Genomic DNA, 21125 nt, shown 5'->3' with positions numbered 1-21125 from the left:
TTACTGTGAGAAGGATGATTTAATGGAATCAGAGAATGATGGAATGTCTTGGCTGCTTCAACTGAAAGACAAAATCAAAGGAATATCGGACTCTGAGGATACTGCGAAAAGTCTACCTACAAGACTTTAAAATCCATGGACAGATAGGAAATCAGAATCAGAAAGATAAGCTCAGGTTCAGCAGCCTAGAACATCAGATTGATAATGGATGGAGAAAAGGGTACCATGAATTAGAAATCCTAGAAACAGTAATCAGAGCTGTGAGCCCAGGGCTTAAGATGAGGAGTTATCTGGAGGGAAAAACAGACATGACACTCTACACACTAAGGCAAGTCTTGAGGACACATTGTGCAGAGAAGAACCGTATCACAAGATGACTAAGGCAACACAAGAGCCGGGAGAGTCTGCCTTGGACTTCCTCGTCCAATCTTTGACCTGAGACAGAAAGTGTCATCAGCCTCAGCTCATGTCCAATCAGGACTGAAATATGGCACAGAGTTAATCAAGAGCCAATGCCTGCAGGCCATTCTTACTGGATTTTCAAATGATAATGTCATGGCAGAGATGAGAGTGCATCTCCAGAATATTAACACCAGTAATGAACTTTTGCTTGAGAAAATCCAAATTGCCCAGGGCAATGAAAGCGAACGCATGCAAAAGGCCAGGATTTCACGTAAGTTCACACCCACACGAGTGAAAGCTGTACAGAGTGAGGATAACGGGGATAGCAGAGGGGAATGTGCACAGGCAGAGCCCCAACAGACCACAGTCTGAAAACAAAAGAACTACAATCCGCTCCTGAGTAAAATTGATGTGAGCAAACAAAGCAATCAAAGAACTGACCTGTCAGGTAGGCTCATTAGTACAGTCAGTGCGGGGCCAGGGTGACAGTTCTGTTAGGAATCAACCAACAGAAAACCAAGTCCAACCAACAGAGAGAAAATAAAATGCAAAACTTGTTATGAGACTGGTCAACAGACTTGCCATCATTGCTACAAATATGGCAGTGATAGCCATTTGGCAGTAGGATCAGGGGCAATGCACATCCATCGGGAAACACCTGGGGTTCACAACCATGGAACGGGGAGTGACCTCAGATACATCTAGTTCCATCCAGTGTTGCAGTGGCTGCAGTGCAAAGGTAGAGAGAACCTCAGAGTTTAATTTGTGTTCATTCACAACAAAGTGGGGGGCAACTACCCCAGCTACCACAGGACATTGTAATATAGCACAGCTCATTGGTAAAAAAAAAACAAAAAAAGTCAAGTGTGGTGTTATATGGAGGGTGTAAAGACCCTAGCACTATGAGACACAGGGGCTCAGGTATCCATCATAAGTGAGGAATGGAGAAAACGTAATTTACCACGCTCACAAATTAGAAAACTGGCAGAAATCATGGGCGATACAGAGAAACTGGATCTGAAGGCAGCCAATGGCACTGAAATTGCCTTTCTGGGTTGGATGGACATTTGTTTTAGTTTGCTTGGGTTTGGGTTTAATGTAATTGAGGAAATAGTTCAAACAAAAAGTAACAATGAGCCCTCAGAGCTGATATTTACAGTAAAGATGCTAAGAGATGCACTTAAGCTAGGACAGGGAAAGGCAACGACTCTACTCAATCTGCTTCAGCACTCAGAGTACACGGAGGAATGTTGCTTACAGCAGGCAGACGTGACATTGTCTTCCAGGTGGACAAACAAAATGGATTGATCCCTGTATCCCAAGAGAGGCCCCCTTCGATGATGAAATTGTGCTATTTGAACCGGACTTGAGAATGATCTGTGTCCTGGACCTACAAAGTCAGGTTGTGAAAACGTCAAAACGGCCATCTCGTAAAGTTGACATTGCAGTAGTGAATACTACAAAACATGACATAACCTTACCAAGACAAACGGTGATAGGGAAATTACAGAGAGTAGTAGCGTGTCACATGGTTCCTGTGCCCAGTGGAGAAAAGGTTACTGCAGCACAGGTTCAGGACAGATCCCCAGCGGTGCCTGGCCCTGACACCGGTCACATAGAGAGGTGGGACCCACCTGTAGATGTTCAGCACTTGAAGAACAACAAGAATTAGTCAAACAGATGCTCAGAGAGGAATCAGCCATTTTCGCCAAATATGACATGGACATATGGTGTATTGAAAATCTCAGAATGGAGATAACGTTGACCGATAGCATACCAGTGGCAAAGAGATACAATGGTGTGCCACTCCCCTTGTATGCTGAGGTGAAAGGCCACCTTCAGGGGCTCCTGAACAAAAACTCCATCAGGAAGTCAACTTCATCATACGCATCACCTTTGGTCTGTGTATGCAAAAAGGATGGGAGTTTAAGACTTTGTGTTGATTATAGGGGATTATACAAGAAAACTGTTCTGGACAGGCATCCCATACCCCGTATACAGGAAATACTTGATGGTTTGGGAGGAAACTCGTGGTTTACAGTTTTAGATCAAGGAAAGGCATACCACCAAGGCTTTGTGGGAGAGGAGTCCAGAAAACACACTGCCTTCAGCACCGCTTGGGCCTTATATGAATGGAATATAATTCCCTTTGGCTTATCAAACAGTCCCTCTGCCTTCCAACGAAGCATGGTTGAAAGTTTAGAGGGGATAAGAAATAGAATCTGTATACCATATTTGGATGATGTTCTTATTTTTAGTCAGTCATTTGAACAACATGTGGAAGATGTCCATCAGGTACTCAGACAGCAAAATAAATGGGCTATTAAACTCAGGGCTGATAAGTGTGACCTATTCAAGAATGAGGTCCGTTATTTAGGAAAAATAATTTCTGCTGAGGGTTACAGAATGGATGTTAAAGAAATTGTAGCAGTGCAATAACTGGTAAACAGGCCACCAACAAGCATGAGAGCTGATGGAACTACTGGGGTTTCTAGGGTACTACAGGGGTTATGTACAGAACTTCTCACAACATGCATAATGTCTCTATGACTTACTAGCAGTGAAGTTGGAGACCCCAGCCTCTGGGACGAGAAGGACCAAGATAGCGATGCAGTCGGGATAGGCTCTGCCCCAACAGAAAGTTATATGGGAGGATGCCACAGAGAATTAGAACACTTGGTGAGTGTGTTGATTAATCCACCTGTGCTTGCTGACCCAGATTTCAACAACCCTTTTATCCTGCACGTTGATGCCTCTGAAGAGGGATTGGGAGGTGTGTTATACCAATAACATAGTGGCAAACTGAGGGTCATTGGATATGTCTCCTCACCCTGACACAAGCAGAGAGAAACGATCACCTTCACTCTGGGAAACTGGAATTCTTGTTCCTCAAATAGATAGTGACTGAGCGGTTCCAAGATTACCTATTTTATGCTCCCTCTGTGACAGTGTACAATGATAATAACCCCTTGACATAAGTACTAACTACAGAAATACTGAATGCCACCAGTCATCGCTGGGAGGCGGAGCTGTCTGACTTTAATCTCAAACTGAAGTATCGTCCTGGAAAGATAAACACTGACACAGACTTTCTGTCACGTCCTCCTTTGCATGCTGAACATTACATGGAAGAATGCACAGAGAAACACTCACCTGAGATGGTAAAAGCAACACTCAATAATGTTCATGCACAACAGCATGACTGTGTAACGTGTATCTCCACGGTCACACTAAGGCCATCAGAGCAGGATGAGCTGTCATGGTGAGGGGAACAGTTACAGACCGACTGTTTCTACACGATCTCATGCAGGCTCAGTCAAAGGATGCGGCTGTATGGAGATTCTTGGAACTGAAAAGTCAAAGGACTAAGACAAAACGAACACAATATCAACAAGAGTCATACAAAGTCAAACAGTTACTGCAAGAGTGGAACAGGCTCCATGCCTCACCAGAGGGATTATTACAAAGGAAAACAGAAAAAAGGACACAAGTTGTGGTACCAAGTCAGTATATAACACTGATTTACAAGTACTTGCACACTGAAATTGTTACGGTGCGTGAATGAGGACCCAAAAGCGAATTAACTTAAACAGAGCTTCTTTAATTACCAAACATAGGTAGGCTCAGACGGACCGGCAGATTCCGACAGGACAAGACAAGGTTACAGCAAACATGACGACAGTCTGGTTCAGGCATGAAACACAACAAACAAGAATCCGACAAAGACAGGAGCAGAAACAGAGAGAGATATAGGGACCTAATCAGAGGGAAAAAGGGAACAGGTGGGAAAAGGGGTGACGAGGTGGTTAGGAGGAGACAAGGCACAGCTGGGGGAAAGAGGGGGAGAAAAGGTAACCTAACAACGACCAGCAGAGGGAGACAGGGTGAAGGGAAAGGACAGAGACAAGACACAACATGACAGTACATGACAGAAATGGCCCATCTAGGAACAGAAAGAGTGTTGAACTTTTGCTTATATTGCTTTTATTGGCCGCGAACGCAACATGACATTGAACACTTTATCACTAACAAAAGAAACAAGGTATAATAACTAGGGCCCCAATGCAACATGTTCGGGCTACAGCTCCTTTCCAGATGATTTCAATTGACTATGTGCATTTGGAGAAAAGCAGAGGGGGCTGCGAGTACATTTTAGATAACGTTACAACATTTGCACAAGCCCACCAGAAAAAGGTCAGGGAAAACTGCAGCAGAAAAGCTTTTTTGATTATTTTATCCCAAAGTTTGGCTTTGTGTCAAAATTCCATCATGATCAGGGAAGAGAGTTTAACAATCAGTTCTTCAGAGCCTTGCAGAACTGTACGGAATTGCCAATTCCAGAACCTCTCCATATCATCCACAGAGGAATCCGGTGGAGAGATTTAACCGTACACTATTGTTAATGTTGCACACACTAGATGAAGAGAAATAGGCCAACTGGTGTGATTATCTGAACAAGATCATTCATGCATATAATTGTACCACCAGTGATGCTACTGGGTTCTCACTGTATTTCCTGCTATTTGGAAGGGCTCCACTGCTACCTGTTGACCTTGTCTTTGGGTTACAGATAAAGGAACAGGAGAAATCATAACAGGATTATGCTAAGAAGTAGCAACAGATGGTGGAAGCCTATGACATCGGCAGTAGAAACATGGAGAAATCAAAAGCAAAGGGAAAAGCCTATTACAATCGGAATAACATTAGTTTGGTTCTGGTCTCAGGGGACCGTGTACTGGTGTGGAACATGTCAGAACGTGGGGAGGCGGGAAAGATAAGATCACACTGGGAAGACCAAATACACGTGGTGGTAACCAGGAAAGGTGATGACAGCCCTGTCTATGAGGTAAAACCTGAGAGGAGAACAGGCAGGGCCAGGGTTCTGCATCGCAAAATGTAAATGTCATGTAATTCTCTGCCATTTAAGGAACCCGTTGAAACACCCAGTAGAGGTCTGTGAGGAAGGGAACCACCCTAGCAAAATAATAAAAATGCAGAGAGCGCTGAGTCTAAGAGCTCAGAAGAAAATTCTTATCCAGTATTCATCAATAGGCCACGTAGGGATGAAGAGAGCCGACAGATTAGCACAGCTAGTATCAGATAATAGTGAGGAACTGATAGAAACTTCACTGTGAAGGAGTGCCAGCCAGTCCTCAGAGAGAGCCCGGAGAGGACGGGGGTAAATATGGAAACAGCTGAGGGCTCAGAGACTCAATCATCTCATGATGAAGTGGACATGGATTCATTGGGGTCACCCATGACCTTCCCTCGCCGTTCAGCCCGGCAGAGGAGGCCCAGAGACATTCTAACCGATAACACTTTAGGGCTGCCAAACACTTATCAGGATACCAACTAGAGATGTTCAGATGTGTATATATTTTCTTGTTTACCTTTACTAATTACAGTGTGATAATGTTTAGTGGGGGTTGCGTCTTTGCCCATAAAGGTAGACCGGGCATGTCTACATAGTTGTATGGCTGTTAGCCCAGGTTTCTCAGGTGTTCTCATGACCTGTACTTACATCCTCTGTGTTTGTTTTGAGGCCAGTGAAGGGGGGGGGGGTGTTGAAAGGGGCTTAATACAGTTGTATTCCAGGCACTAGGGGGTACTCGGGTGAAGCCCATGGGAAATAAAGAAATATAGTGTAAGTGAATTGGGGAGAGGAAGAAAAATGAACAAAAAGTGCTGTAACCTGCTGTTACATGTGCCGACATGGTTAAAAGTCTAGTAATCAGTACCTTTCAAGTTGTAGTTTATATTATAAGCTCATAGAAAGGGTAACACGCACCCAAATTGCTTTGGATCAGAGAGAAGGGTCAGGCCCGGGATGAAGATGGACGGGGTGTGATTCTGACATCTGGCTAAACAAGAGAGGTGCATGGACATTCCACAGGGGAAAGGAGGGGAAATCTTTGGGGTCATAAACTGTATAGCTGGGAAGGTGACACCTACAAGGGAAGAGTATAAGATGTATTGTGAGCTTTCTAAATGTATGCACTCAGCTGATGGCATTCTTTTCCTTTTGAACAAAACAATACTCCCTCACTCCACCATTCTAGGTCTAACACACATGGGAGGCCAAAGCACAGTGGTTTCACAGAGGACTGTGATTTCACGCTTCAAAAACACATGCCATTATTTCCTCCATTGTTTGCAGACAGAACAGCAGCAAATATTTCCAATCAAGTCCGGAGAAATCCACCTCCCTGGACTGCATTATGGCTGCTTAATGAATCCATGTTCCAACCTCACAATCATCAGAGAGAGAGAGAGTGTTTGAGATTAACCAGATGTCCAAGGGGGCTTCACCTTGGTGACTTGTCTGTTTGTGTGCAACCAAAACAGCCTCCCTTTTGGAACTAGAACAAGATGTGGAAGACAGCATGCCAGCTCCCCAAACAAAAGGTGGATTCTTACCAGTACGTCAGTCCCTGAGATTTGACTATAACCAATGAATTGACCACACATGGGCTGCTGAGGGACATGAATGAATTAGAGGGCAGCTGGCCAGGCAAGTCTGGAAGAGAAATCGAACCCATTCTCCTGCTGTGGGTATATGGCTGCTATGCTGTAGATGGCTGAGGACAGTGGATGTTAGTTGAACAGTGACGGTTAACATGGGGTGGGTATTTGGAGAAGCTCTCCACGCACATTTATTTATTGGTTATTTTACCAGGTAAATTGACTGAGAACACATCATTTACAGCAATGACCTGGGGAATAGTTACAGGGGAGAGGAGGGGGATGAATGAGCCAATTGTAAACTGGGGATTATTAGGTGACCGTGATGGTTTGAGGGCCAGATTGGGAATTTAGCCAGGACACCGGGGTTAACACCCCTACTCTTACGATAAGTGCCATGGGATCTTTAATGACCTCAGAGAGTCAAGACACCCTTTTAACGTCCCATCCGAAAGACAGCACCCTACACAGGGCAGTGTCCACAATCACTGCCCTGGGGCATTGGGATATTTTTTAGACCAGAGGAAAGAGTTCCTCCTACTGGCCCTCCAACACCACTACCAGCAGCAGCATCTGGTCTCCCATCCAGGGACTGACCAGGAACAACCCTGCTTAGCTTCAGAAGCAAGCCAGCAGTGGTATGCAGGGTGGTACGCACATGGGCTCCCAGGAACCATCTATACAATGGCAGCATCCCTAGCCATCAGGGCATTGGGGTTGTCTTCCAGCTTTTTCACAGAGCAGTGGTTTATGTTCTCTTTGAACTCAGCAAACTTACAGGGGATCGTGTGGCAGTCAATGACTGGGGAAAAGCCTGCACTAATTTGTCCTGGGTGGCTCAGGATAATCACCTGAGAGAGGAAGGGACAGAGAGAACAAATGAATTCATGTAAATAGGTAAATTAAATATTTCTATCAGGCTTTAGTACTGTATTTGTCTTAGATGTCCAGAGGGATGGCCTTTGACCTTGACCTGAGCTGTGAACCAAGCGGCCACTTGGGGCGGGTCAGACTTGCTGTCCCCACACATGTTCCCTCTGCTGATGCCCTCACAGATACAGTGCATTCGGAAAGTATTCAGAACCCTTTACTTTTTACACATTTGGTTATTTTACAGCCTTATTCTACAATTGGTTAAATATATGTTTTCCCTCATCAATCTACACACAATACCCCATAATGACAAAGCGATTTTTTGCAAATTTATTACAAATAAAAAACAGAAATACTTTATTTACAAAAGTATTCAGACCCTTTGCTATGAGACTAGAAATTGAGTTCAGGTGCATCCTGTTTCCATTGATCATCCTTGAAATGTTTCTACAACTTGATTGGAGTCCACTTGTGGTAAATTCAATTGATTGGACATGATTTGAAGGTACCAAAAAATGTCTGCAGCATTGAAGGTCCCCAAAAACACAGTGGCCTCCATCATTCTTAAATGGAGGTTTTGGAACCACCAAGACTCTTCCTAGAGCAGGCCGCCCGGCCAAACTGAGCAATCGGGGGAGAAGGGCCTTGGTCCGGGAGGTGACCAAGGACACTATGGTCACTCTGACAGAGCTCCAGAGTTCCTCTGTGGAGATGGGAGAACCTTCTAGAAGAACAACCATCTCTGTAGCACTCCACCAATCAGGTCTTGATGGTAGAGTGGCCAGACGGAAGCCACTCCTCAGTAAAAGGCACATGATAGCCCGCTTGGAGTTTGCCAAAAGGCACCTAAAGGACTCTCAGACCATGAAACAAGATTCTCTGATCTGATGAAACAAAGATTGAACTCTTTGGCCTGAATGCCAAGCGTGACATCTGGTGGCAGCATCATGCTTTGGGGATGCTTTTCAGCAGCAGGGACTGGGAGACTAGTCAGGATTGAGGCAAAGATGAACGGAGCAAAGTACAGAGAGATTATTGATGAAAACCTGCTCCAGAGCGCTCAGGAACTCAGACTGGGATGACGGTTCGAATTCCAACAGGACAACAACCCTAAGCACACAGCCAAGACAACGCATGAGTGGCTTCAGCACAAGTCTCTGAATGTCCTTGAGTGGACTTAAACCCGATATAACATCTCTGGAGAGACCTGAAAATAACTGTGCAGCGACGTTCCCCATCCAACCTGACAGAGCTTGAGAGGATCTGCAGAGAAGAATGGAAGAAACTCCCCAAATACAGGTGTGCCAAGCTTGTATCGTCATATCCAAGAAGACTTGAGGCTGTAATCGCTGACAAAGGTGCTTCAACAAAGTACTGAGTAAAGGGTCTGAATACTTATGTAAATGTCACATCTCAGTTTTGTATTTTTAAACAATTTGCTCAAATGTCTAAAAACCTGTTTTTGCTTTGTCATTATGAGGTTTTGTGTGTAGATTGATGAGCGGGAAAAAACTATTTAATCTATCTTAGAATAAGGCTGTAACGTAACTACATTTGGGGGAAAAAAGTGAGGGGGGGTGCAACTCAATATTAGGAAGGTGTTGTAAACTCAGTATATATTTATATATATTTTGAGAGTTGAATTTTGGAAGTTGGGGTATCAGTTGATTGAGAAACAGGAAAATGCATTTTACATGAACATGAGGACATCTTGTGGAGTATTGAGGAATTACACACTGTCTACCAACTATAGCTTTGAGAGGGGGATTGCTCCAGCATGTTGTCCCCATGCCAACCGGAGATTGGCACGAAGATCACAGCTTTAGAGTTGTAGCTAATCTTCTTGTTGTAGGCACTGACTTCCTTTTCTATCTCATCACAGCGCTTCTCACTGTAGAGCTGCTCAGTGGAGTCCATCCTGTTGATCCCTACAATGAGCTGCTTGACCCCCAGAGTGAAGGACAGGAGGACATGCTCCCTCATCTGACCTTTCTTGGAGATGCCGCCTCAAACTCTCCCACGATCAGCAAGGCACAGTCCGCCTGTATAACACAGCAGGCATGGGGATTGTTTAGGCTCGGTGAGATCAAAGAGTCAGGGTTTAGAAGAATGGTGAGGGTGAGGATGAGGAATCGTAACATTAAGGTGAGGGTTTTAACCTCCTTACCTGGGATGTTCCTGTGATCATGTTGTTGATGAAGTCTCTGTGCCCTGGCGCGTCAATGATAGTAATATAATACACTGAGTGTACAAAACATTAGGGACACCTTCCTAATATTGAGTTGCACCCCTTTTGCCCTCAAAACAGCCTCAATTGGTCAGGGCATGGACTCTAGAAGGTGTCGGAAACATTCTACAGGGATGCTGGCCCATGTTGACTCCAATGATTCCAACTTTGGTTGGTTGGATGTCCTTTGGGTGGTGGACCATTCTTGATACACACAAGAAACTTTTGAATGTGAAAAACCCAGAAGCGTGGCAGTTCTTGACACACTCAAACCGGTGCGCCTGGCACCTACTACCGTACCCCGTTCAAAGGCACTTAAATCTTTTGTCTTTCCCATTCACCCTCTGAATGGAACATTCCATGTCTCAGTTGTCTCAAGGCTTAAAGATCCTTCTTTAACCTGTCTCCTCCCCTTCATCTACACTGATTGATGAGGATTTAACACGTGACATCAATCAGGGATAATAGCTTTCACCTGGATTCACCTGGTCAGACGATAATACATGACCAAAAGTATTGGGATGCCTGCTTGTTGAACATCTCATTCCAAAATCATGGGCAATAATATGGAGTCGGTCAAACCTATGCTGCTATAACAGCCTTCATTCTTCTGGGAAGGCTTTCCACTAGATGTTGGAACATTGCTGCGGGGACTTGCTTCCATTCAGCCACAATAGCATTTGTGATGTTGGGCGATTAGGCCTGGCTCGCAGTTGGCGGTCCAATTCATCCCAAAGGTGTTCGATGGGGTTGAGGTCAGGGCTCTGTGCATACCAGTCAAGTTCTTCCACACCGATCTCGACAAAACATTTTTCTATATGGACCTCGCTTGTGCACGGGAAAATTGTCATGCTGAAACAGAAAAGGGCCTTCCCCAAACTTTTGCCACAAAGTTAGAAGCACAGAATTTTCTAGAATATCATTGTATGCTGTAGCGTTAAGATTTCCCTACAATGGAACTAAGGGGCCTAGCCCAAACACTGAAAAACAGCCCCGGACCATTATTCCTCATCCACCAAACTTTACAGTTGGCACTATACATTCAGACAGGTAGCGTTTTCCTGGCATCTGCCAAACCTAGATTAGTCCGTCGGACTGCCAGATGGTGAAGCGTGATTCATCACTGCAGAGAATGTTTCCACTACTCCAGAGTCCAATGGCGGAAAGCTTTAACCCACTCCTGCCAATGCTTGGCGTAGTGCATGGTTTATCTTAGGCTTGTGTGCGGCTGCTCGGCCATGGAAACCCATTTCATGAAGCTCCTGACAAACAGTTATTGTGCTGACGTTGTTTCCAGGTGCAGTTTGGAACTCGGTAGTAAATGTTGCATCTGAGGACAGACTATTTTTACGAGCTACATCACTCGGCAGTCGCATTCTGTGAGCTTGTGTGGCCTAACACTTCACGGCTGAGCTGTTGTTGCTCCTAGATGCTTCCACTTCACAATAACAGCACTTACAGTTGACCGGGGCAGCTTTAGCAGGGCAGAAATTTGAAGAACTGATTTGTTGGAAAGGTGGCATCCTATGACGGTGTCACGTTGAAAGTCTTCAGTGAAGGTCCTTCTACTGACAATGTTTGTCTAAGGAGATTGTATAGCTGTGTGCTCGATTGTATACACCTGTCAGCAACAGGTGTGGCTGAAATAGCCAAATCCACTCATTTGAAGGGGTGTCCACATACTTTTGTATATATAGTGTATGTCATGGAAAGAGCAGGTGTTCCTAATGTTTTGTACACTCAGTGGTCTCAAACTTCCACAGCGAGAAGTCAATGGTGATGCCCTGCTCCCTCTCTGCCTTCAGCTTGTCCAGCACCCACACATACTTAAAGGAGCCCTTTCCCATCTAGTGCAGAGAGATAGGGTAAAGATAAGTTAGAATGAGAAACTGTTCAGGTTAGAGAGAAATTATTTATAATTGAGTCACGGACATGTTATACCCTATAACCCCTTGTTATAATAACAGTAATAACAGTAATAACAGTAAATCATAGATGAAGACAGTCTATCAAAGATTCATGTGTGGTACAGAGAAGTGTTTAGTCAGTGGCCTATCACTCTGACAGATACTCGTTTAATGAAAACAGTCATGTTGCTTAGTAAATGCCTCCCGAGTGAGCACCATGAAGTTCAGAGACAAGACACACTAAGGGAAATCCTTTTTGGGAGATATCAATGAACAAATACTACACATCGTAACACTCCATCAGAGTACACTGTTGAATTAACGAACCATTCACAAACTTAGTCCAAACTCATATTTAATGCCTTAAAATGAAGCATGTCAAATAAATAGACAAACAAAATAACATATCTCACATGGGTGGAGACTACAGCTACACATTGTTTTATTTGATTCTGAGAAGTCAGTCATTGAGACAGACAAAAAAAATCATTTGGAGCGATTACCAAAACATGCTGATTTAATAATCCCCAAGGACAAAATTACATCAAATAATGACTGTGGGAAAAAAAGTTAACAACATTTTGCACCACTGGCAACTACAGTTTATACAGATATAAGGAGGCACAATGACCATCTGGTTGCAGTCACTGGAAGAGGTGGATGAGGTACACTACCATGAGTAGCTCTATACATTTGTTTATAACCACTTGTAACAGTTCAGAACTAAAAAAAATGACAATGAATTAATGCAAGCGTCCAGCCAGTCACATACAGTGTATTGATTGGATTTAGTAGTCCAGCATTTCTCCAAGGCCAAACAAGAGAACTTCACATAACACAAGCACTAGTACCATTACACTTATTCTGACATCAATGCAGAAGCATTGATATGCGTCAGCTTGAATTGTGTCAATATTAGTAAATTGTCATGCTGGCCTCTGATCCACAGCACAGCTGAGGACTGGTGGGACGGGATGGTCCAAATATACCAGATGCTGTGACAGTATATTGATCATCATGACCGATACGATTCAGTGTTGTAGTCATCACACTGCTTTTGCAGTGTGGCTTTCAGAGATTGTGTGGCAACAGGGAATGCTACATCTTTCTAGTTGTTCTGAGAAAACCCAACATACTAAAATTACAGCTTCTGTGGGCTTAAAAGTTCTTCATGAGGTATCCTGGATACCTGTCCACAAATTCAGCATTGTCCAAATAGCTCTATAATCTATTACTCATAAAATGTCACTCTCCTGTCATTCTCTCCCTCCTCTTCCCTCCAGGCTTCACAGATTAGTCTCTCCAGTCCCAGGTCTCTCCTCCTCTCCCTGGTGTCTCCTGCTCTCTGCAGTGGATGATATCTCGAGGGCGCCTCCTGGTGGCTTGGCCTACGTCCTTCTCCGCTTGGCTCCACCGGGGCTGGAGGGGTTGCTGCTGGAGTTGAGCACCTTCTCAGTGGCACGGTTCCTCTTCCTCTTGTCTGCTGCCTCCTTCCCCGGGCCGCCCTCAGCGGAACCCTTCTCTCTGTCTCTTTCTCTGTCCTTGTCTTTGCTGCCTACCCTCTCTGTCATCTTCACTGAGGAGTTGCTGCCTGAGAGAGACAAGAAGGAGAGAAAGAGAAGATGAGGGGAAGTTTTCAGGTAAGGGGAGGGAGGTTTTGCAAATGATTGACAGTTTAAAATATTCTGCATCACTCAGTCCAAGTTCTGAAATCTTCTCTCAGGTCAGTGAGGAAGGCATCAAGTGACTGCTACTACTAGGGCTGGGACAATACCAGTATCACTATATTTTTTCCATGGCAAAAATGAAAACACGAAGAAAAACAAACTCTTTGGCCCTTTAAAAACCTGCTATATGTAAAATTGTGTGCTATAGCTTAGTGCTGTTTTCCTAAAGAAGTTACATCCACATTGTGTTTTGTTTCCTTGCCACGATACTATTGCGATACTGGTATCGTTCCGGCCCTAGCTACTACAGTGACTTGGTAGGGTATGGTGGACTCAAATTAAACCCGTTGTTATTCTAGTGTCAGGTGGTACTGTTTTCTGGGTACATCAATAAAGATATCATGTACAATAGACCAGGGGCACAGTGGTGGATAGAGGACCAGAGTAGAGTTCAACAGACAGGTGACATTCAAATAGTCTTAAGAAAAGGAATGATGATAGAAGAGAGAAAAGGCCGGTTCAAGAGCACCAAGTCATAGCCTCCAATTCCCATCACCACCCATTTGAAACATGCAATTATATCTTCTGTCTTCTGTCATCAAATTCCATCAAAACAAAACAATATAGAACTGTAACAAAAATCGACATGCCATGCTTGAAAATGTCTTCAAAACCCCCAAAAAATTTAAAGGAGAGAAAAAGAGAAACTGAGAAAAATACAGACGCACATTTTTTTGTGCACTAGGCAGGTGGTCACTGTAAAGAAGCCTCTGGTTATGAGCTGGTCTGTACTGGGGTCAAGCTGGAGTTTTGGAACAGATCGAAAGAGTCCTTCTGTCCATACCTCTCAAAATCCTGGCCAGCAGCCATACTGGGACTCAGACCTTTAAAAACGAGACACAAACGACCAGGGTGAGGGATGTCGCTTTTTGTGCCAAAGGAGAAGAGATGCACGGACTCAAGTCAGAGAGAAAGAGGAGAGGAAGAGGGGGGCATAGGAGGGGAAACATAGCTAATGTATCTGAATGAGAGAGAACCTTCTTCATGCATGGCTGGGGGGTCTCGTTCTTCTTTGAAATCGTCTTTCACGTCGTCCTCGGATACCAGTTTACCTGTTTGAGGCAAAAAGAGAGAGAGTATGGACTTTCCAGTAGTTCAGCATTTGAGTAAGTATAGTGGATTCTGAAAAAAGAGACTTTACCTTCTTTTACTTGCTGAATAATCTCGTCTGGAAGATTGAAGCTCTTCTCTGAGTTGGGAAACGGCAATATTTCAGACTCATGCTGCAGTGGACAGAATGTGTGACTTTATCATTAGTGTTCAGTATTACATAAAAACAAAAATTACAGCTGACTGTCAATCTATTACAATCTATTACAAATGCCAGACAAAGATCATGATGCTTTACTCACCAAGGCTGACATGTCATACATAGTTCCCAGGTGGTCCCAGATCACCTTTGATGACACTTGCCTCCCAATATTCTGGCTGAATTTATCCCGGATGCAGATCATGTGAAAGTGACGATTTACCCCTACAGAAAAAAATTCCGGACCAAGTGGTAGGTTGACAATCTGATTCAATATTCTATAGTCAGACCATTCAAATCTAGTTATGGATCATAACAAAGAACAATATTTTGGCCAAAAGTAAAACTAGAGATAGCTAGTTTACTTCTTCTTTAGCTAGTACAATAAGCTAACGGCAGGTAAAAATAATTTAATTAAAGGCAAAGCAATTGATTTTGGGAAGAGAAGCTGTTTGTGTTATGATTTCCAGATGTGTATGTCAGACCGGAAGTTCAATTGGCTTGCTACCGAACGCTATCTCAGTGAATACATTTGACCAACACACTTTGAGAGAACATGCAGATGTTTAGCTAGCTAGCAAGCTAAAATTGTAAATGATTGTGTGAGTTCATTGAGATGTGTCATTATCTGGCTATGAGTAGATAGCTAGCTGTGGATAAGCTGGCTAGCTAAGTTGTTGGGGGTTTGTTGTGATTGTGGCTCTTGTCTCGTCTTCTGCGTCACGTCTCCACTATAACCTGGGGCTTTCAGGCCTACACGATCAACACACAGCTCGTTAGCTAACGTTGAGTTAGCAAGCTACCATACGGTTAGCTTGCTAACTTTATATTCTTACCTACGGGTTTGTGACCTAGCATTGCATGGAACAGGCACACCTCGACTTCTTGACTCCATACCACCGAGTCTTCGATGTGACTGATCCCCGAGTCTGCCTGTTTTTCGTCGGCTGGAACAACCTCGGCTTCCCCCATGCTGTTGTTCTCTTTCAATAACATAAAACTGCCAGCAGGACAGAGAACAGCGCCCCTATCACTGGTAAAACGGTTATCCAACTGGGATGCGCTTTCACCCAGAGATGTTTGATACAATACATACAATACTTTGATAGGCTTGCTATAATAATATCATTTTTTAAATGTATTATTTTGCATGTGCACAAACCTCGGTAAAGTAGGCCTACAATGTGTATATGTGACCAGGCTACATTTAGACAGGGCATTCCATATTTGAGGCCCTCTTCGTGCACACAAACTGGACAGGTCTGGAGCTCTGGGGTAGCCGCATTCCCCTGCTTACGGTTACAATGTTGCACTGTGTCCAGTCTAGACTCGATACATTGTATCACTCACTTTATTACCCAATGATTGCCTATGGAAAGAAGATAAGGGGCTGCCTGTACGAACCATGTATCATCACAAGAGAGCGCTATATGACCTTGCGTCTTCTTGCTTCACCAGACTTCATTCAGCGCAGTAAAATTAAATACAATGGAATAGACACTATTGAATAGGACTACTCATAATACGGTCGTATGATAACATTACTATTGAACAGAGAAAAAATACTATTGAAAAGAGGAGCTGCATGTCAGATGTATTGAACAATGTATAATGATTTTGTTTTAATGCCACATTGCTTTTTATTTTAGATTGATAATTGGCTATATGTCTTAGTTATGTTCGTATCCAACAGGGTAATATTATAACCTACAAAGAGTAAAGAGTTATGCCAAGTGTAAAATTAACATTCATTTCCAGTCTCATGGTTGGCATTACATAAACTAACAAACAAGGTTCACTTGTAATTGGCTATGCCTACTATTGATATTATACAAGTCATTTATACGGTTTATTTTTCAGTTTCAGCTTTTTACCACAGTACATTATAATAACACAGTTTGTCATGTTCATGCCTCATTCGTGGATTTCAGTAACACACGTTAAAATAGCTCAGGAGACTCAGGACAAATCTATGGTAGATAGTAGGCTCTATTCAACAGTTGTATTTATTTCCACTCCCAGATGTAACGCGGCTCTAAATCCCCTGCAGTGCAGTGTGCACAGCTGCGGCGCTAATGTTTTAAAGCCGAGTCAGTGTGGGATTGTGTTTATGTGATAACATCGTGCCAAGGGCAGGAAAGGGCAGGCGGGCCCAGACTGAGCGGCGCCGCCGCACACCTGGGGAAGTTCAGGTTAAATAGCCTCACATTCCTCGGCGCACAGCTGATTGAAACATTAACAAACAGTAATCCGTGAGCCAGGCTGCAGATGGGTCGGGATCGCAGCCAAGAAAGGAGACTCGCTGTGTGTGTGAGAGAGATCGTGAATAGTAGGCTAAAGTTATAACTGAATATGAGAGCATAAATAATATTGGATGTTGAAAATGAATAAATCTCATAATCTAAACCATTCTGTGTATATCATTAATATTCATTACCCACTTTTGAGGGCTATGCTGAATGCCTAGGTTATTTCAATTAGGCAGTTTTATAGTTAAATTATAAGTAGGCCTATAGAGGTACACAAGTGTAGGTATATTATGGAAACCTGAATAGATTATTTTATGTTGAATGCTCACTTAATTTTAGAATAGTTTGGATAATATCCAAGTGTTATAAGCTGTGTAAGTAACATTAAGCATATATGTAGCTCATTAACGTTGTCATACTCTGAATTAGTAAGAGTAAAGATCCATCGATTCAAAATGGCAGTGAGTTGTCAGAATGACAAATGTTTTACTCATACTTGATTGCTTTTATTTATACGGCACTGTTGAGGGAATTTGCAAGTAAGCATTTCGCTGTACCGTTTATACCTGCTGGAAACTGAACGTGACAAATTAAACTTGTGTCAATGCAATAATTGTTAAGCAACATACTGTTGTCTTGATTTGGTTGCTTAGTAGATCCAAAGACATGGTTCTGTTGATTGAACTTATTGTAATCGTCCATGCCTGCTAAAACGACGCTTTGTGTGGAAATATAACTGCTAAAAGTTAAACCAAGGTAGTAGGCGACAGCTATCAACGTGTGTGTTGTGAATAAACAAGGTTCAAACTAAAGAATGAAGAAAAAGGAGCAGGAAACACTCATCTACCATATCTGTTTTAATAAAAACACCATAAGTACATTGTTATAAAAACAATATTGGGATCACATCTGCATCATTGTAATATACAATACAAATATAGCTCAATCTGAGAAATTTACTTTTTTTTTGCAAAAAAACATATACATATTTTCTAGGTATGACTTGAACAAAATACAGAAAATAGAAATCGAACATGGAATGAAAGATTCTTTCACATAAAGTCCAACATGTATCAACATCTAAGAGCTCGTTGGGTTAGGATGCATTGTTGTTGATTGTCATCCTCAGGTCGACCAGCACACTTGTCTTCATGGCGCGCACCGCTCTTCTTGGTGACAGCAGGACACCTGTGGCTGCTTGGGGACAGCGCCGCTGACCTGACACTTCGTAAGTTTCAACTCCTGAATGTCTATCTATGCACATCATGGACTTCAACGTCGTTCCACTGCTGGATGTAAGACATAAGATGCGACGACATGTCATGCATGGCTGGCAACATCGTTCTTTCTGCTACTTCAACGGCAGAGAATTCTGTCATCAGCGCATCCGTTCTGTGAAAAATAAGAGTAATGGATAATGGTAAGTTTTATGACACAGAACTTGATTTTAGCACAGAAATATGCAGTGATCTCATTTTACACTTGAATATGTAACAGGCATATGGCAACAAGACATTTGCTGCAATTGTTTTGTACACATACCTCCACAGAGATGCTGGCGAGTTCTGCATTGAGGGTTGTCAGAGGAGTGCGGGTTGCACCTGAGATCTGCTGCTTGCCCGGTGTGTCCAGCTCGACCTGCAGGTCCCAGATATAATCGATGACATGCTGCAGAATCTCCATCTTACTGGCTTTCTTGTTGGCTGGCAGAGTGGGCACCAGCTCCTTTAGTTTGCTGTAGCAGCTGTTCATGTCCTGCAGAAATACACTCATCTGCTCGTCCAACAGTGGGATCTTGCACTTGGAGATGGTCATACTCTGCTCCGAGAGACAACGGACCACATCCTCGGTGTTTTTCAGGGCGCAGGTAGATCCGACAACTTTCATTTTCTTATTTTGTCGCCTTGAAAAGCAAAAATATAGGGTATATATATTTCTGCTACAATATACAACAAATAATAGGTAAATACCTGCTAGTTCTGTTAGAAAAGTTCAGGTGATTATCCTCGTGAGCGTTTCAAGCGTTAAGTTTGTAGCCTACTTGACAGTTTGTGGCGGAGGTGAACTCGGGATGAATTTATCTTTCCAGAGGGTTCGGGGAGTGACCAAAGCGAGAACATTTGAAGGGTTGAACCAATGAGAAACTCCCAGCTGCAAGGGAGGGGCGGGCTTCCAGTCCTCTCTCTACCAATAAAGATCGGGTGTTATCAATCTTTACAATCTGCTAAATGATGGTGTTACAAATGGAAACAAATGTGTGCTTTTTTTTCATGGTGTCCTGTGTGGGAACCCAGCTGTCCGTCGCCCGCGGACTTTGCAGGTGTAGAGACCGCCCGGAGACATGGGTGGGGGGCATATTCATGAAGAATGCTGCAATTACTAGATGAATAGGTTTTTAATTGTAGCCTTAACTGAGTAGACCGATTGAACTCAATCATACGGTAAATGGCCAGATCTGTCACAACAATATAGTTTTTTAAATTGGTGATTTCTTTACATTTTTTAAATTCCAGTTAATTTATAATCTCGATAAAATAGAGTAGCCAACCGAAGCATTCTGCTCATTCCAGCTGTGCATAATAATTTCCTACCCCAAAGTGGTTCTTTTTTTATTTGCTTAAATATAAATATTACGTTTTATCAAATGGAAAAGTGCATAATAATATAAAATCGTATTATAAACTAAAGTTGCATCACAATATGGCCATTCAACAAAGCGTATCCAATATAGACAAAGGAATAAACTAATTTGGCTGCTTGATTTGTATTTTATTTCACTTTTATTTAACCAGGTAGGCCAGTTGAGAACAAATTCTCATTTACAACTGCGACCTGGCCAAGATAAAGCAAAGCAGTGCGATAAAAAAAAAAAAACACAGAGTTGCACATAGGATAAACAAGCGTGCGGTCAATAACACAATAGAAAAATCTGTATACAGTGTGTGCAAATGAAGTAAGGAGGTAAGTCAATAAATAGGTCAATAGTGGCGAAGTAATTACAATTTTGTAGTATTGTATGCAAATTATGACTTGAATTGTAGGATAAAAGTTTAAATCTATTAAAACGTGCATTTCATTAGAATACGAATCTCATGGATCCACATAGTTTAGCCTATGCAATAAATCTCTTTCCATTTACAAATAGCATATTTAACACATTAAGCCTAAACCCTCCCGTTCCTCTTAAATTAGTTTTCCAATGAATCATTTTACAGATTCTTTCACGTGTTCCCACTGTGAGTGCGGCATTGAAAAAGCATTGCTCTGCTCTGAACTGAATCTTCCCCAGATTGTCCAAACAAGCCGAAGCAGACTGGCAGGCGCCAGTGCCATGACGTCACCCATTCATGAAGTCCCTGACGGCTGTCAACCTGGCGCCGCGCGGGCGGTGTCCATGGAGACCGCAAACAACGGGCTTGCACTCCCCCATTCACCTGCGCAGCGCAAACCCTGAGAACTGGCTGCCCAAGATCGGCATTCATTTTCATTTATCAAGTTAAACCACTCTGAAGAGATTACCGCCCCACACCTGCAAACTGCCATTGTCACTAGCTTGCTCAAATTCCAAAGGCTAGTGAAATAAAAAAGACAGAAGGCTTTGAATTTGCATTGATAGTTCCTGAATTCCTTCAGTTAGGTCCGCCCCTTAATTTGTCTAATAAAATTCCTCAAGTAAAACGTTGTATCCAGGCATAGGCTACATTGAATCTTTCACACGTATATAAAACAAATTACAATGTTGCTATTTCAGTGTCCCCCTCTGTCTCTGGCTGGCTGTAGAGTCCACCAGAATGAGATTTCTGCATGATAAAAAAAATAAAACAAATACTTGGATATTGTGCTGTTTGCAGCAAACTTGCAATTCATTTGGAGACAGAGAACCAAACAAGAGAAGTCTTGAAAATACAAAGTGAAAACGGAGAAAATTGTTAGCAAAATAAATCTGTGGTTTGAAGGGGTAATTCACCATGTTAAAATATGGCATGAGAAACATATTTTTTTAACCAAACATTGCATCCTTATAATGTG

The 21125-nt window shown here is 42.9% G+C and overlaps 2 protein-coding genes across 4 annotated transcripts; both read right to left on the bottom strand.

Moving 5' to 3' along the window:
* Positions 1-12209: 12209 nt before the first annotated feature.
* Positions 12210-16163, bottom strand: mrgbp (MRG/MORF4L binding protein). 3 transcript variants are annotated; one of them, XM_021616036.3, is made up of 6 exons: positions 15684-15897; positions 14951-15072; positions 14740-14821; positions 14576-14650; positions 14267-14422; positions 12210-13462 (listed from the first exon to the last, which is right to left on the bottom strand). In XM_021616036.3, exons 1-5 carry the CDS (start codon positions 15841-15843, stop codon positions 14313-14315), a joined length of 549 nt encoding a protein of 182 aa, XP_021471711.1. In that variant the 5' UTR covers positions 15844-15897; the 3' UTR covers positions 12210-13462; positions 14267-14312. The 3 variants fall into 3 exon arrangements, with proteins under 3 accessions (XP_021471711.1, XP_090040645.1, XP_021471710.1); XM_090184519.1 differs by having other exon boundaries at positions 14383-14422; positions 15684-15869; XM_021616035.3 differs by lacking the exon at positions 14267-14422 and having other exon boundaries at positions 15684-16163.
* A 1775-nt stretch (positions 16164-17938) lies between these two features.
* LOC110532286 (DNA-binding protein inhibitor ID-1) lies at positions 17939-20623 on the bottom strand. The gene is made up of 2 exons (XM_021616037.3): positions 18639-20623; positions 17939-18488 (listed from the first exon to the last, which is right to left on the bottom strand). The coding sequence occupies exons 1-2, from the start codon at positions 18981-18983 to the stop codon at positions 18453-18455; spliced, it is 381 nt and encodes a 126-aa protein (XP_021471712.1). The 5' UTR covers positions 18984-20623; the 3' UTR covers positions 17939-18452.
* Between the last annotated feature and the right edge of the window lie 502 nt (positions 20624-21125).

The sequence above is a fragment of the Oncorhynchus mykiss genome, chromosome 9 (genome assembly GCF_057628025.1).
Source record: "Oncorhynchus mykiss isolate SJ-2025 chromosome 9, ASM5762802v1, whole genome shotgun sequence".
Lineage (NCBI taxonomy): Eukaryota > Metazoa > Chordata > Actinopteri > Salmoniformes > Salmonidae > Oncorhynchus > Oncorhynchus mykiss.
This window is presented reverse-complemented; position numbering and strand designations above follow the sequence as displayed.